The following is a 15,907-nucleotide window of genomic DNA, read 5'->3' on the forward strand; positions in this document are numbered from 1 at the left end:
CAATTGACGGAATACCCTACATTAAAACGGTTTTGAAACTTTTTGTACCAATATGTTACCAAAAAACATTTTGGACCAACCGGAAACATTCGTGAAACTTTTTAGACTTCCGATGCAATTAACCCTAACTTTATAATATATATATATGACTCAGTATCTCTCATCTCTTCCTCAGTGACCTCCAATTTCTTCTTATGCTAATATTATGACGAACCTAAAAGCATGTTAGCAAATGTATCAGAGAAAATGTCCCCAAAAACACAAAAATCATTTCTTAACTCTTTTTTTTTTTGGGACCTAAAGTCATGTCTTACTTTATGATCAGATAGAATCCAATTTATATCAATTTTCAGCGTGCTCAAAGCAAGAACAATATTTGTAAATTCAAAGCAAATTTTTCGATCATATCCCAACCCCCTAAACATCCCAAGGTAAGACCACCGTTCTTCCAGATATTGCCTACCCTGAAATAGAACATTCAAACTTTATACCCATCCCTCGTAATGACCGAAACTGACATGATAGGCACAATTATCTCGGGAATGAACCCACCTTAAACTGAAGAAACAACAGACAAGGCTACGATCGGATACGTACATAATGTGGTACTAACTACTCATGACGGAGAAAATAAAAATAAAAATAAAAAGAGAAAAAGTAAAAGGGGGAAAAAAGGGCTTTCCAAAAAAATAACCTGTAATTTACTTTCATTGGGAAAACTTTTGAGTATCAGATCAGATAATCTGAGTGAGTAAAAACAGAGTGACAAACCCAATTGGCATTTCCAGCTGTCAGTTCCATTGGACTCTCCCTCGACTCTCTTCTCCCCAATTGATATATTATATCGAAATTCCAACAGTCCCCCAGTAAATAGAAAAATGCCAACAAAATCACCAGCTCTTTATGTGAAATGAGAAACAAACCTTACCGCTGCATCAAATCGTAGTAGACCATATCTCAGGTCGCATGATTGAACCACGTGCTGATACCACCATTGACGTGCCCGTTCCCGTGCATCCCCACCCCATTAGGCAGCAGCACCGGAGGCAGCCCTACGGCCATAGGAGGCGGGCCTGGGGCGGTGGGAAAGAGCCCTTGATTGTGAGGCAGATTGTGGGCCTGCGTCACAAGCGGGCTGCCCTTGCGCTGCTGAAGGGCATGTATCTGCCTCAGCCCATCCTCGTGGATTCGCGAGATTGTCTCCAACTCCTTCAACGATAGGGCCTCCAGGCCCACCCCATACAGTGGAGCGTGCCGTGACATTTCTTCCTGGAGGGAAGCCTCGAGAGATTGAATGTATTGCTGCACCCAAAAAAAATAAAATAAAGCAGCAGACATTCAGTGGTAGACAATATTTTCGTGAGTTGTATATATTGATAGACTCGTAAGAAAAGAGATACCAGAAATAGAAGCACACGGAACTGGAACTGAAGGCATCCTGATGCATGCAATTGCTCATTTTTAGGTTTCTGAAATTCCTTGAGGCCTTTGCGATGTTGAAGGAGGAAGAACATTATTTATGTCCTTTCTTATATCAATGAGCCATAAATGGGACATTTTCCTATTCTATTAAAAATATACATAACTATTGGATAAGATATATACCGGCATAATTATCATATGATATTATATATTCATATAGCAAGAATGCCGAGTGCCACACAAACAAGGATACCTTTCCATGTTAATGGGAAAAAATAGATTTCTTTAGAAGCATGTACCAACATATGACTCTCTCACACATATTTTAATGTGTATTTCCCTTTCATATTTGACTATTATTGCGTTATTCTGTTCTTAAACCATCACCAGTGTAACTGCAAAGAACATCTTTCACCCTAAACTTTTTTGTTCTTTCAAAACATTGATTCTTTAAACAATAGTTTCACTGCCCAAATCTGGATCTTATTACTTAATATTATGATCTCTTTTTTTTTAATCATATTTTTAAAGGATATCTACTCCAGTCCCCATTATGTGATCCTTCCTCCAACTAAGTCTCTCATCCCTCTGTTTCTCTCTCTCTCTCTCTCTCTACTTCAATAACCTTTTTTTGATATTCATATTTCATTACAGAACAGTGATAAGTTTCTCGCCCATGAAGTTTGGGTTGGCCAACCAATTCAATTGATAGTTATAATTTGATTTTATGTTGTCCGTATCCAGCTCTTCCTCAAGGGTTATGGGAAAGATCGATCGATCGTTCGGAAGAACCTACTGAACAGTTTCAACCTAAGGGATTACCACAAGGTAATTCTATCGAAGATTGTTTCCCAATTAGACTAATAAGCAAGCTCAGTTCAGAAAAAAACCTGGCAAGCCTGCAATTTTGATTCCATCCCATCAATGTAGGCTTCACAACGAGCAACCTGCTCTTCTTTTTCCCGCTTTTCACCTTCAGTCTGCCCGACTGTTTGTGTCAACCGTCTCACTTCATCCTCGAGTGACTGCCGAATCTCCTCCCTCGTCACTTTCTCCGTAGCATATCGTTTCAGTTCTTCATCAAATCTCTTTCTTGCAGCTTCGGCACTTTTCAGCCTTTCAGCAAGAGCATTTTTTTCCTTCATTACTTTCTGCAAGAAGAAATTTCAATGTTTAATTCATTGAGGCACTAGCTTAACCCCTTTAAACTAGAACTAATGATTTCAACATACAAGCAACACAAAATGAAATAAAATAGTAATACTGATTCATATGTTCATTAAAAAAGAGAAGGTGCTTCGACTACTTGCCCCAATTTAAAGGTGAAAAACAGAATTTTCATATGATAATTATGATTCCCACCTATATCACTCAATATCATCATACAATCCTATTCTCCATTGATCATTCACCCCAACAGACAACTGAAAACACAATGTCCTTTTGGGATTGGGAGGAGAAGACGAACATATCATAAATTAATGGAGCCGGAACCAAAACTGAGATTGATCTTGTTCGACAAGATCCAACTCCAGTCCACTGGATTTGGCCATTTCTTATAATTTGTAAGCTCTATTTGTTTCTTGCTCCTAGTTCTCCTCCCCCCCCCCCCCTTCCAATTCTTGTTTTACACAATTGACTAGAAATTCTCTTTACAAGAACTTTGAGTAGTTAAGCCAGTAAAACATTAATTTCAATATTTATTCAGAGGATCCAGCTCTGTCCAATTTGAAGGGCTGCATCTGTCCAGTAGCCATTCAACTTTTGAATTTTTTTTTTTTTTTACTATCAATATTTCCTCAATGCCTGTTAGTTTTCTTACTTATTTTCGGTTCATTACTTTGTTTTACTCCTAAGGATATTTCCTGCTAGTTCTGTATAGATGATGATTTTAAACTCACAAAAATAAAATAGCAACGATGATATCAAGCTTTAATGACCCTGTTTATTCCAAGCCTCAGCAAGAAGCCATGGTCATTACAGAGTGTTTATGTATTCTCATTGTTTTCAATTTTATTGTTATCTAATTTAAAATACTTGTGGTCTATTAATTTCCTTACTTATGTTGGGTTATTTTAACTGCTATACATATATCACTACGAGACTATATACAATGACCTGTAAAGCCTCTAATATTGATCTAATGTGCATTGTCCTCTTAATTAACCATCCTATTTTTATAGGAAAGATAAAATTGAAAGTACTGTCAAAATCAGAGATAAAAGCAGAGAGATGGTAGTTCAGATCTAATGCTCCGTATATTAGCTTTGAAACGAGCTAGACGAAAAATTCATGAGACTCAATTTATATTATTCTCTCAACTCAATCATATAATGCATTCCTAAACTGTAATAGCTGCAAAAAACCATTTAGTGTTTAGATCCCAAGAAATGAGTATCTAGCCTCATGCATGCCAGAAAAACTAATAAATACCCTATCATGCATGAATAATTAAAAATTCATACAGTTTCTTTTATATATAATAATTTAACTACACCTTATTTGGCTAAATATATTTTGACAGCACTTATGATTAGCAGAAGCATGAAAGATATATATCAGTCAAGTGCTTTTTTTTTTTTTTTTAAAGATGGAAATGTTTGCCAGGTTATACCTTCAATTCATCGCGCTTGCGAGACTTCAGCTGAGAAATTTGTGTCTCCACATCATGAACACGATCTTGAAGAGCCTTCTTCTCTGAATTGAGCTTCATAATTTCCTCATCACGCTCCGACCGAAGCCATTCAAGTTGGCTCTCAACTTCTTGAACTTGGTCATAAAGTTGCTTCTTCTCTTGGGCAAAACGATCCATCTCAGCCTTCATCTCAGACTATCAATCCAACGCCAAGAATAAACACTTAATGAGACCTGATGAATGAAAAACGAGCCATCTAATAAGAGGGGAGAAAAAAGGAGCAAGTACCTTCAAGCGGTTGTTTGTAGCCTCAGCTTCACTCAATTTTTGTGACACAGCAGCTTTTTCCTTCACCAAACTGGAAATTTCAGCTTTCCGTTCATCATGAAGGCGAATGATTTCCTCTTCACTGGTGCATAATTGGTGCCACAGAGCTGCCCTATCTGCATTTGCAAGTTCAGCAACCTCCCTTACCATACCCAAAACTGGTCTAATATACTCTTGCTCCTCCATCACCAAAATGACCAAAATGTCCACATCCACTTCTGCTTCATGAGTACCGTCAGAAGTAGTACTGGCGCGATCAACAAGTCTCTTCAAAATCCTTCCTCGATACGATTCATCGGGAAACCATTTAAAGAGTATAGTGTACAACACCTTAACAAACCCTATCACACAAGGATCTTTAGAAAGGGCCAGTGTCTCGGCAAGACCAAGAATTGTAGTGAAATCATCTCGTTGAGCTCTAAATTGCTCACAAGCTTCCACCTCAGCTTCCATAAGCTGAATGTACTCGCCAATAATCCGGGCATTGACGTTTATCCTATGAGTAAGACGTCTTTCTAAGACCATGGCAACTGATTGAGCCATGAGTGCTCCCCTAGCTACTGCTCTCTCAAATGTTTGTGAAGCTTCAACAGCGAGGCAAGGTATAGACAACATTTCAATCAAAATGTAAATGTCTGAAAAGTAACGAGAATTGCAGAAGGCCTGATCATTCCCCACATGCAACCGGCCACCACCTGTGCCATTATTATCTCCAAACAAGAAGAGTCCATAAGGCAGTGTCGGCCAAGTGTTACAGATATCTTCATCAGAATCAATATCTCTGAGTATAGTTTCAGCAACGTCCCCCCAACTATTCACAGTCTTACTTAAAAAATCAAGGACGCAGGTAGAAACTTCGGCTCCCAAATCTTTTAATCGGGCACGAACTGACCTAACCTACAAAATGATAAGTGCTTCCACGGCTCAATAGGATAACATAATAAACAGAGTAAAAACTAGGAGATAGGCAAAAGATTAAATTTCCAGAAAATTCTTCATGGTTTCATATTGAACTATGAGAATTCAAACATCCTTACTGCTTCAGGAAGATGTTGGCACTGGGATGCAGCCTTAAATATGAAATCTATGGTAGCTGCAAGAGGTTCATCATTTGAGTCTCTCAAAAGCTCTATAGACTGGTGCAGAATATGTTCCCATACCTCACTTCCACATTCCAGTTGACTTAAGGCACCAAAAACCTAGAAAAGAATTTCGGTTAAAGTGAGAAAACCTGATGAAAGGACACGTCATCCTTTACTTCAGGTTTAACCGCTTCCAACTTATCTAATTGCTACTGATGTGTGGAGACAGTGACATCAAATAAGAAAAGTGTAATGCTCCGGCATTAAATAATCTTCACATTCATGGGACTAATGTTGCTGCCAAAACGAAAACCAGAAGCAGTGAAAGGAATGAGAGGAGAGAAAACTCTCACCGGTGTCCTTAGTGAAGGCTCTGCATCTGGCTTCTGAATTCGTTGAAGAAGAACATGGGCAGCCAATGGATGTTCTGCATGCTCCACCAATTTTGGCACCAAAGTTACCAAGTCACGACGTAGATGTTTAGGAGCTTTATCCAATACAAGAGCAATTTTTTGGGCAGATTGAGGCCTTCTTCTTGGTTCTGGACAGCCTTGTGGAACTGCTCCATCTAGAGCTCGAAGCGAGTTAACAATTAATCCTAAAAGTTCCTCCGACTGCTCTGGCCATTTAGTCTGAATTAGATGAAAGATCAAGATGTCATTGTTATGTGGATAAGCAATTAAGCTTGTAACATGTTCTTGTTTGGTTCTGTAAAACAGCTCCATTTTTCCGTATTCTAGCATCCAGAAAGTACTTAATTTGTGTTTTTCTTCAAATTTTCATGAAGCAATGCAGAACTTTTTATACTTTATTCCAAAAACTCATCTTTTGATAAGCACAGCTTTATACCTATTACTTTCATTTCTGGGTTTTCAGGAAAAGGAAAACCAAGATGTCCCCTGACAAACAAGGAGTTAAATATTCATATGGATAAAGAAAAAGAAAAAGAATCTTCTGATCAGTACGGTTTGATTCTTCTTTCCTTAGTTTTTGTGTTTTCAAGAAAAGTAAATACCACATTTCTACTACTGAATGGACCAATATTCAATAAAAACAACATGCTACCTTGGAGCGAAAGCTATGATTTTCAGAACACCCTGAAGGAGTTTCGGCTGGACCAATAGGATCTCCACAAAGAGCTTTTTCTGGGGCATCTACACCATTAACATCTGAGCCCCGTATACCAGATGCATTGCTACTCTCATCAAAATCAGAATCAACTCTCTCATCGACCATAAACTGAGTCGACTCTGCTGCCGTGTCATCCATATCTGACTCAGGTTGACTGGTCTCGCCACCATCTTGAAAAATCTTTGAGTTAGGATTCGAGGATTCACCATCACAACTTTCTGAAGGTTGGCAACATTCCACCATTATATCCAAAAGCAAATCTATGATTGCCTGCTGCAAAACTTTAACGCTCATCAACAAATTCATCAGACTGGGGGAAGACCCATCTGCTTTTGTACCCTTCCTTCCATCAGCGCTCCCTGAAAACTTAGCTGGAAGAAGCAATCGCTTTACTTTAGCTGGGTCATCGAGATATACACGAAGGCCAGTCAGAAAACCAGCAATTGCACCGGCATCCATTAACAGCTTCTCCCTTAAGGTAACTTGAGGTTGAGATGGATTGTCTCCATATGTGAGATGAAATCCTGCTCTTGAAAGAAGGTTTCTGAAGATATCTTCTTCATCACCACTGAGTCCTTCACTGTCTTCTGAATCAATCAGCTCATCAGGATCAGTAGTTAAGGTATCCTGATCTTCATCAAAGGCCAGGACCTGAAAAATTGCACGTAGAGGAAAAGTTTTAGATGGAAACAAAAAAGCAACATTGGCCATAATTGATTCTACTTTGAAATATAGAAATAAAAGAAGGAAAATTAAGGTTATGAGGCTATCTAGTTACTATTAAAATCAAAATCAGAGAATTGAAATGTCCAGCCTCTAAAATATACAACAGGGAAATCACAGGTTAGAGAAAATGTTAGGTCAGCATTAATTAACAGCCAAAAAGATGAGGCAAAGTGATAATCTTCTTCAAATATTATCTGACCTAATTGGGCATGAAGTGGATTTCTATTGCAAAGAGACAGTGTTATTCAAGTTTTTTAGGTAAACACATAAAAGCAAGTACAGTACTCTGGTTCAGCCAAAAAAAGGGTAAGTGTCCTCTGGAAGCAAAATCAGTGCACCATTCAACTAATGTTTTCTGCCAACTAACCTCATCAATGCATTATGGTTCAATCTACTAGCCTACGAACACATGGCATGATTTTCACAAAAAATAAGCGACATGGTTCAAATGTATCAGGAAAAACTCAGCTGAACCTTTTGCTAAGTCAGCAAACCCATATTACATTTTAAGGCAATGCAGACTAATCAATCCAAGTTTCCCCAACCAAACAAGCTAATCTAATAGACAAAACAGCCAACAAAGTCACAGCAAGTGTTCTGAAAATAGAGACTGCTAGGTTGCCTATGGGTTTCTCGACACCACCAAGTCCCATACTGCCACCTGCCCAGGCAGCAGACAAGGCTCCTTTGAAGATGCAGGCGCCTCATGCTTGAGCATCTAGGCCATGAGGCCATGAGACACCCAGTTCCTCAACGCCAACCAGTGTTTCTAGATTTGCAACAAAATATTACTAGGAAAGTCTCCTCTTTCTCATCTTTGTGATATCTCATCTCTCACATGGTTGATGACCATCACCCTGTTCAAGACAACATCTTATAGAATTTTTAGCTTTCCTTTACTTGGATCAGAATATATTAACTATTTTGAACCAAAATTCCAATTTAGCCTTTTAAACACTCACATGATAGATGAATTATAGTAGAATGGTTAGGGAAAAACCTTTCAATTGTAATTGTAGAGAGAAGACAGAGTGCCCCCTCCACCGTGTACAATCCAACACGCCTTTCATAAAAACTTCTTACTCTTGAATTGTTTTTGCTAAGACAATTTTTTAGCTTTCTTCCAATTACAATACTATTTGTTCGTTCAGGCAAGCAGCGCCAAGTGCCTCGGGTTATAGAGGCCCTTAGCGCCGTAAGAGTGCCTAATGCTTTTTTAAACACTGAAAATTGGATGTAGGTAATTGAGAAATTGAAACTCCACATAGTATGATGGTGTAAGATAAGTACAAAATATTAACACCAAAGATTCACAACATTTTTCTCAGCAAAAATCAAGCAATCAATATATGCCACATCAGGGCGTGCTTCACTTCATCCATGAGGTCAGTGCAGTGCCTCTCTCCCAGACTCACACCCCCAAGCTTCTGAAAGATTCTCATCCTTCGGCTTGCCTTTGTCCCTCCCCTTCTCCTAGAGAAGCAGGCTCTAGGGGCCGAGTTGGTGAGTGGGGTGTGTCGGAGTTGGGGATTTAAGTTTTGATGGGGGCTGGTTTGGGGTGGATCAACAAGAGACTTTGGCATTTGGTACATGTATCTTTGCACATTTCTGAGGCATCCGGTACAAAGAAAGCAGTGATAATCTATCCTCGCGAAAACCAAGCATGAGTCTTCAGCATTTAGAACCTACCAACAGAGTAATAAATTCTCCCACCCGCAGCCAAAACATGATGAAGTTAATGCAGCAAAGAGAGCAGGATGGGAGGAAGCAGATCATCCAATACAAGAAGGCTAAGCGATATAACGGCTGGATACCCCAAAAATGCTCCAAAGAATAGCAAAAGTTTTAAGCAGTAGGCACGGTTAAGAATGACAAAGATGCGTTACGACTTACCTCTAGATCTGAAAACTCAAACCAAGGACAGCAATCCAAAATCTCACAAACAAAGACAACAGTATCACGGACAAGAAACCCTGCATCTGCCTCCAGCATATCTGAGACCTTCATGAATTGCAGAACAGAGTTGTTCCATGTCTTTGTGCATATAGAAGACTCCTTCCAAATAGTTTTGGCTGGATTTTTCTGGTTTGCAATAGCTATCCTGTACCTGACCCAGAAATTTTTATCTGGATCACTACCAGCAGATTGATCACTCTCCAAGTATATACATATAGTGTCAAAAGATTCATAAACGCCTGCAATGCAAAAGCAAATTCTAAAATTAAGCTACAGGAAGCACATTGTGACCATAATTTTGGATAAGATGTGCTAAGACTAAAATCTACCGATTCGAAGCTCGCATCCACCAGCTTGAAAGAATTTGCTGAAGATTTTTCGGGTTTCCATTATTTCCTTGAAGGACAAAAAGTTCTCCACCTTCCAGGTGAATGAGCTTCTTTTCCCAGTCCTCTCTGTGCGGGAACCAGAACTCGTCGACTCGCCTTCATGTTCAGTGAAGTCTTGAGAGATCGATGTCTCTCTCAAAATAAGAACCTCAGCTGTAAAAATGACAGTGTCTTGAACAATAAATCCTGAATCTTGGTCAAAGAGGCTCGTGAGTGTCACAAATTCACGCCACCCCCAATCCTTTGCAGCTTTGGAGTAGCGATTCTGAGATTCTTTCGTGACAGACTTGTCCTCCATTCTCTGGTTTACAACTGATAGTCGATGACTCACAAAACAACTCCAGTCACTCGAATTATTCCGTGAATCTGTTACCTCAAGGAAAACTGACAGGTGGCAAGGTGGCTGAGACTGCCCTGATGCCATCAAGGACAGAAATTTCATCAGATCAAGCGCCTAATCACAACCTAAGAGAGTTTCCTTACACAAAAATGTCAGCTAGGGGTCAAAACAGTAATTACTAAACAATGACCTATACTTGAGAACAACATTCCACCATTCAGAGGAAACTAGATTCTTTTTTTTTTTTTCTTCGGTAAGTAGAAACTACATATTTTGGTACCATCTCTCATGATATCTAGAGTTCTATATCCGACATACCAAGTTAAACAATTTAAAGTGGTATCTGACATTCTAGGACATTTAAAGAACTTCCATTCTCACTGTTTCGAACAGTCTCTAGAATGCAAAGCTATGTCAAACAGATCCACGAACAGAGACCACTGCCTGTCTGATTCGGCAAATAAGGATAACTTTTGTAAAATCCCACTTTCCCAAAAACAGGCCAGTCATTTTATGGTTATTAGAATACAGCATATATAGAGGCTAATTATCATTTGAACAAGACTGGCCTAATTCTTGTAGTTACTCGGACAAACGATTTCACTGCAAAACCATTTATGTAGCGTGCTGATCCCATATCACACTAAAACAAAGAAGATTCCATTTCAGTAGCATTTATCCCCATCCACGCAACTTACGCTGACTATGACAATGAAACATATCTGTTAAATGATACCGCTAAGCCCTCATACAACAATTTATCATACGATTCATGGTAGATATACCACGGCTTGACAACAGGAGTAATGTTGCCAAACTGTAAAGAGCTCACTCAACATAGCTTTCTCATTGAGCAATTGTAGCATACCTCGGGGATAAACAATGAGACGACAATCCCGATTGCCAATCTGGAATCTCCTACTTTTGATGCACAAACCCGTGATCTTCCTCTTCTTCAAAATATCCTTCAACCTTGTAAAATTCTCAATCTTCCACGTGAACTTCCCCATGTGCCCATCAGACTTCCTCGCTCCATTCCTTACTCCTGCAATCAAACCCCCATTCTTTGAAAAGCTGCTGAACTCCTTAATGACATGAAAGGATGTACTAAACACCACCGTATCATCCACCAAAAACCCAGACTCAGGTCCCGTGAAGTCCGCCATCTTCATGTAGTCGTTCCAACCCAAACTAGTATTATCCCCACTCTTGTTATCAGCCGCAAAACGCCCATATGAATCCCTATGCATATGATTGGACCCAGGCTTTTGGTTCAGAACAGACATTCGAAACAAACACCAACAACTTCTATCAGATAGCACGGCCTTCTCTGTGTCCTTGCTTTCCAAGCACATTGAGAGGTGGTCGACCCCACTCACTGAGCTCTGGTACACACTAATCCTCAGATTACACTCCCCAGCAGGAAACACCGGGCTCATTATCTTCTGCGTCTTGATCATTTCCTTGAACAAGCTAAAATTATGAACTTTCCAGGTGAACTTCCCGCTCGAAACATCAGTCATCGGGACTACAACTGCCGAGGACGACCCGCTTGCCCCAGACTGGGACTCGCCGTTATTGCTATTGCTATAGCTGCTATTGTTATTATTATTACTGTCTCGGGAAAAACTAACAGATTCGTTCAGCACTAGGATATCGGCGGTGATCAGGAGCGAGTCGTTATTGAACAGGTAGCCTAGTTTGGGGTCCAAAATCGTAGAGGCGGGAGTGAAATCGCACCAACCGTGAGATCTCTTTTTGACGGAAAACCGGTGCCAAGAATCGCGGTGGATCGTCTTGGAATCGTCGAGGACGTTGACGATTGACAGGCGGTAGCTGGCGAAGCATTCCCATTTGGTGGCGGAGGCGCCGCGGGGGTCCATGATTTGGAGGTAGACAGAGATGTAGCCCGGGAGGGCTTGGGAATCACCCTTAGGGTAAATCAGGAGGCGACAATCGAATCCCCCGACCTCGACGTACTTGCTCCACAGTACCCTAGCCTTGACCTTGGGGAAATTCTGGACGGTCCAGCGGCACACGGCGGAGTAGTCGCCTCGGCGCTCGATGGCCACGGCCTCCTGGGAGGCGCCATCGCGGCAGGGGAGGGCGGCGTCGTCGATGGCGGCAGAGGAGGGGGGCTTGTCAGAGGACAGCGTGGCAGCTGAAGAATGGTCGGGCACGGAAGGAGAGGAGGTAGAGGAGGAAGAGGAAACGGCCTCGCAGTGGTGGTGGTGGTGGTGGTGGTGGTGAAGTTGTGGATGCTTCATTGGGATTGTGTCGATTGAGTTCTCCCTCCGCTCCCGTTTCTCTCTCTCTCTCTATATCAAATGGGGAGTGCTCGCTCGCTCTCTCTCTCTCTCTCTCTCGCCGCCTTCTCTCTCTGTTCCTGGTTCCAAATGATGATGGCGTAATGTGTTGTTTTGTTGATTCTTGATAGAGAGAGAGAGAGACACAGGCGATGTGTGGTGAAAGGGTGAGGAGACGGTCTGATTTTGGGAAGTGAGAGGTGTACCATAGTTACTGTGCGGCCTTCCTATATTTCTCATTCTTTGCCCATTTTTTTCTTTGGTGTGCTCCACCTCATGTTTAAAAGCTCAACCAATCCCATCTAATTAGATTTGAGCGAAGTCGGCTCATTATGAGTGAAGCTTCCGACTACAAATTTTTTGTATACAAAAGACTTAAGTCAAAGATCATACTAGAGAAGAACAAGAAGTATCGAACCATCTGACTCAACTCATATTGATTTTAATTTTTTTTCTTTTTTATTTTGCTAATGCTCATTTTCCTACTAAATATTCATATATATATATATATATATATATCACATACCATCCAGAAAAATTCGATCTTGATCACATGCCTCCTTCGTGCGTCCTATGAACCTCGACATTCATAGGCACAGCACGTGTTGGGACTGATGTGTGCTCTAGAGTCAATCTGTCATCAATTCCATATTATGAGATTTATATACCATGAGGCATTTTTGTTATCGTGTGGTTGCGCTTTCATTTTACACAATAACGTCCATGAATAGTAGGTTCAATAAGCATCAAGTATGACTTGATTGTAAGATCTTATCAATGATGAATACTATTCCTAAACGTCCCTACGAAGTATTATCGTTAACTAAGATGACGATAATGCAGCAAGACCAGTGTGGTGGTGATTGATGACCAAGTCTCGCAGGTCATTAATGTAGAGACATCAAGTCACACCACAGGTATGCATTAGGGGTGATTCGTATTGGACTAACCCGCCTTGACACTGCTACATAGGTCGTTACGAGATTGTCATTAACAGTTCTCACAGTGACTATGGTGCAGAGGTCTTTTGACTTGAGGTCACCATGAATTCCTATATGTAATGTCGTATACTTTGATGCTGTCAAACGCCGCCGTAACAGGCTAGTTATAAAGACAGTTATTGGATATGCCACAAAGTATAGAGAGGAATGTGAGTGACCAAGATAGGATTTATCCCCCCTTCGTAACGGGAACGATATCTCACTAGGCCCCTTGGTGGTATAAGTTTGGAAGTATATGCGCATGCCCAAATGAGTCAATATAGAGATATCGAGCTCATTTGCTCTGACAGACTTACTCGGAACCAAGAAAAGAGATTGAGCCATACAAAGGATGACGTTGAAAATGCATTGGGCTCGAACGAGATATAGAGGACAAATGGACATTGTTACACAGTAACTGATGTGCCCAAGAATGCAGTCCAGGACGAGGCTAGATCTAGTTCAGGTCCTATCACGCGTTCCAAGGCCAAGAAACTTGCTGCAACTCGTCTCAGGCCCATTACTATACTGAAGTGCATGGAAATATGACGAGCAGCCCAGCCCAAAGTGACGACCCATAATCCAGAAGAATCTGGCTGCCTCAAGAAGATAATATTACTATAATATAATTTCTCTTAATTAGATGTTATTTTCTGTATTAGCTTGAGTCAGAAGTCTTATGTTTCCTATTTTAGATTATTTCTTTATTTCATTTTAGGAAAGTTATTTAGAGGAGAATATATGTCAATTTCATATTCTAGAGTCAATGGGGTGTCTTCCCTCTATATATATGCTAGGAGGAGATATGAAAAACAAGAATTTGATGAATATTTTGAATGAAATTGCTTAGAGCGTTTCCTCACTTTTCTTATATGAACAAGTTCCTTATTTAGTGGCGAAAATCCCGATTCTTATCATTCATCCTTGAGCGTGACGAATCAACCCGACTTTTTTTACTCATGGCGAGTCATCTTATCAAGTGAGTTTTGTTAGTTATACCTTCTACCCTTCTTTCTTACCTAGTTCTGGTTCGTGAGCCCATCATTTGGTATTAGAGCTAAGGTTTATCACTGAATAGCCGAGTGAAACACGTGAGGAAGTGTATACACAAGTGTTTAGTGAGGAATCCTTCTGAGAAATGCAATGGCTGAAGAAAACGTCCATCAGGTTCCGAGGGGACTCACACTCGACCAAGCCCAGTTCCTTAGGTTCTAGCGGAGGCAAGACGAGCTTTCTGCATGGTTTGATCAACTTACCCAAGCTGTTGAGCGATTGGCTGTGGCGCATGTTCCTCCACCACGTGCACATCGAATTCCTAAACGTAATGTTCAAGTGGAAGATGAAGATGACCAAGAGGATGACCTTCCTGAAGAAGAAGAGCAACCAGTTCCATGACGAGAGCAAAGGGGTGTCGGTAATAACCTCAAGTTGAAGATTTCGCAATTCAAAGGCATGAGTTCCCCTGAAGAGTACCTCGAGTGGGTCTAGCGCGTTGATAAGGTGTTCGAATACTATGAGTACTTTAAAGCCTAGAAGTGTCAGCTTGTTGCCCTCAAGTTCACCGATTATGCGAATCTGTGGTGGGAAAACATAAAGGCGTAGTGAAGAAGAGATCGGGAAAATATGATTCGTAGTTGGCTTGAGATGAAGCGCCTCATGCATAAAAGATTCGTGCCTAAGTACTACAAGCAAGATATGTTCCTTAAACTGTAGAGTATTCGTCAATGAGGTATGTCCGTTGAAAATTATGTTATGGAGTTCGAAATGTTATCGATGAGATGCGAACTGAATGAGCCACGGGAGTAGACCATTGCTCGATTTATTGGTGGCTTGAACAAGGAAATTGCGGATATTGTGGAGTTGTAACCCTATGTGTTTTTGGAAGATGTGATTAAGCAGGCCAATAAGGTGGAAAAGCAGCGAAAACACTGCAAACTCAATGCATCGTAGGTGTTTAACTCTAAACCAGTGGCTGCTAGTTCGGTCAACAAAGGGTCTACTTCGAAGTGGAATGCACAGTAGAAGGAAGTAGGGGGCGCTCATAGGCCTCAAGCTGAGGCGACAAAGGGAAAGAAGAAGCACACTAATCCGCAATGCCCTGTTCGGAGCCGAGACATTAAGTGCTTCAAATGTCTTGGACTCGGACACATAGCTTCTGAATGTCCAAATCGGCAAGTGATGACCATCCAGAGCACTCAAGAGATTGAGAGTGAAGATGAAGGGATGGATGAGGAGGTTTTTGGATGTGCGCAGGGAGAGATTGTAAAGTTTGCCGATGAGGGTGAGATGCTCATGATTCATCGAGTCTTGAGTTATGAAGCAAAGTTAGAAGAAGAATAGCGGGATAATCTCTTCCGAACTTAGTGCACCATCCAAAATAAGGTGTGCGGAGTTATTATCGATAGTGGGAGTTACTTCAATGTTGCTTCTACTACTTTGGTGGAGAAGTTGAATCTATCTACTACGAAGCATCCATACCCCTATAAGTTGATATGGCTGAATGATCAAGGCAAGGTACGAGTCACTCAGTAAGTTCGTATTCCATTCTCAATTGGGAAGACGTATAAAGATGAAGTATTTTGTGACGTGGTTTTGATGAGTGCAAGTCAACTT

At 40.8% G+C, this 15,907-nt stretch overlaps 1 protein-coding gene across 2 annotated transcripts; it reads right to left on the reverse strand.

The window, feature by feature from the left end:
* Positions 1-678: 678 nt before the first annotated feature.
* LOC116192981 lies at positions 679-12,476 on the reverse strand. Of its 2 annotated transcripts, XM_031521695.1 has the most exons (10): positions 10,877-12,474; positions 9,609-10,082; positions 9,217-9,518; positions 6,532-7,248; positions 5,820-6,098; positions 5,422-5,583; positions 4,346-5,281; positions 4,037-4,252; positions 2,313-2,573; positions 679-1,302 (listed from the first exon to the last, which is right to left on the reverse strand). In XM_031521695.1, the coding sequence occupies exons 1-10, from the start codon at positions 12,273-12,275 to the stop codon at positions 958-960; spliced, it is 5,091 nt and encodes a 1,696-aa protein (XP_031377555.1). In that variant the 5' UTR covers positions 12,276-12,474; the 3' UTR covers positions 679-957. The 2 variants fall into 2 exon arrangements, with proteins under 2 accessions (XP_031377555.1, XP_031377556.1); XM_031521696.1 differs by lacking the exon at positions 5,422-5,583 and having other exon boundaries at positions 10,877-12,476.
* Between the last annotated feature and the right edge of the window lie 3,431 nt (positions 12,477-15,907).

This window comes from Punica granatum, chromosome 1, assembly GCF_007655135.1.
Source record: "Punica granatum isolate Tunisia-2019 chromosome 1, ASM765513v2, whole genome shotgun sequence".
In the NCBI taxonomy this organism is placed as follows: domain Eukaryota; kingdom Viridiplantae; phylum Streptophyta; class Magnoliopsida; order Myrtales; family Lythraceae; genus Punica; species Punica granatum.

Coding starts and splice junctions, on each gene's coding strand:
- LOC116192981 (XM_031521695.1), bottom strand. CDS start 12,275: ATGAAGCATCCACAACTTCACCACCACCACCACCACCACCACCACTGC. Junction 9,519..9,608: donor TGGATGCGAGCTTCGAATCG/GTAGATTTTAGT, acceptor TTTGCATTGCAG/GCGTTTATGAATCTTTTGAC. Junction 1,303..2,312: donor CAAAATTGCAGGCTTGCCAG/GTTTTTTTCTGA, acceptor TTTTGGGTGCAG/CAATACATTCAATCTCTCGA.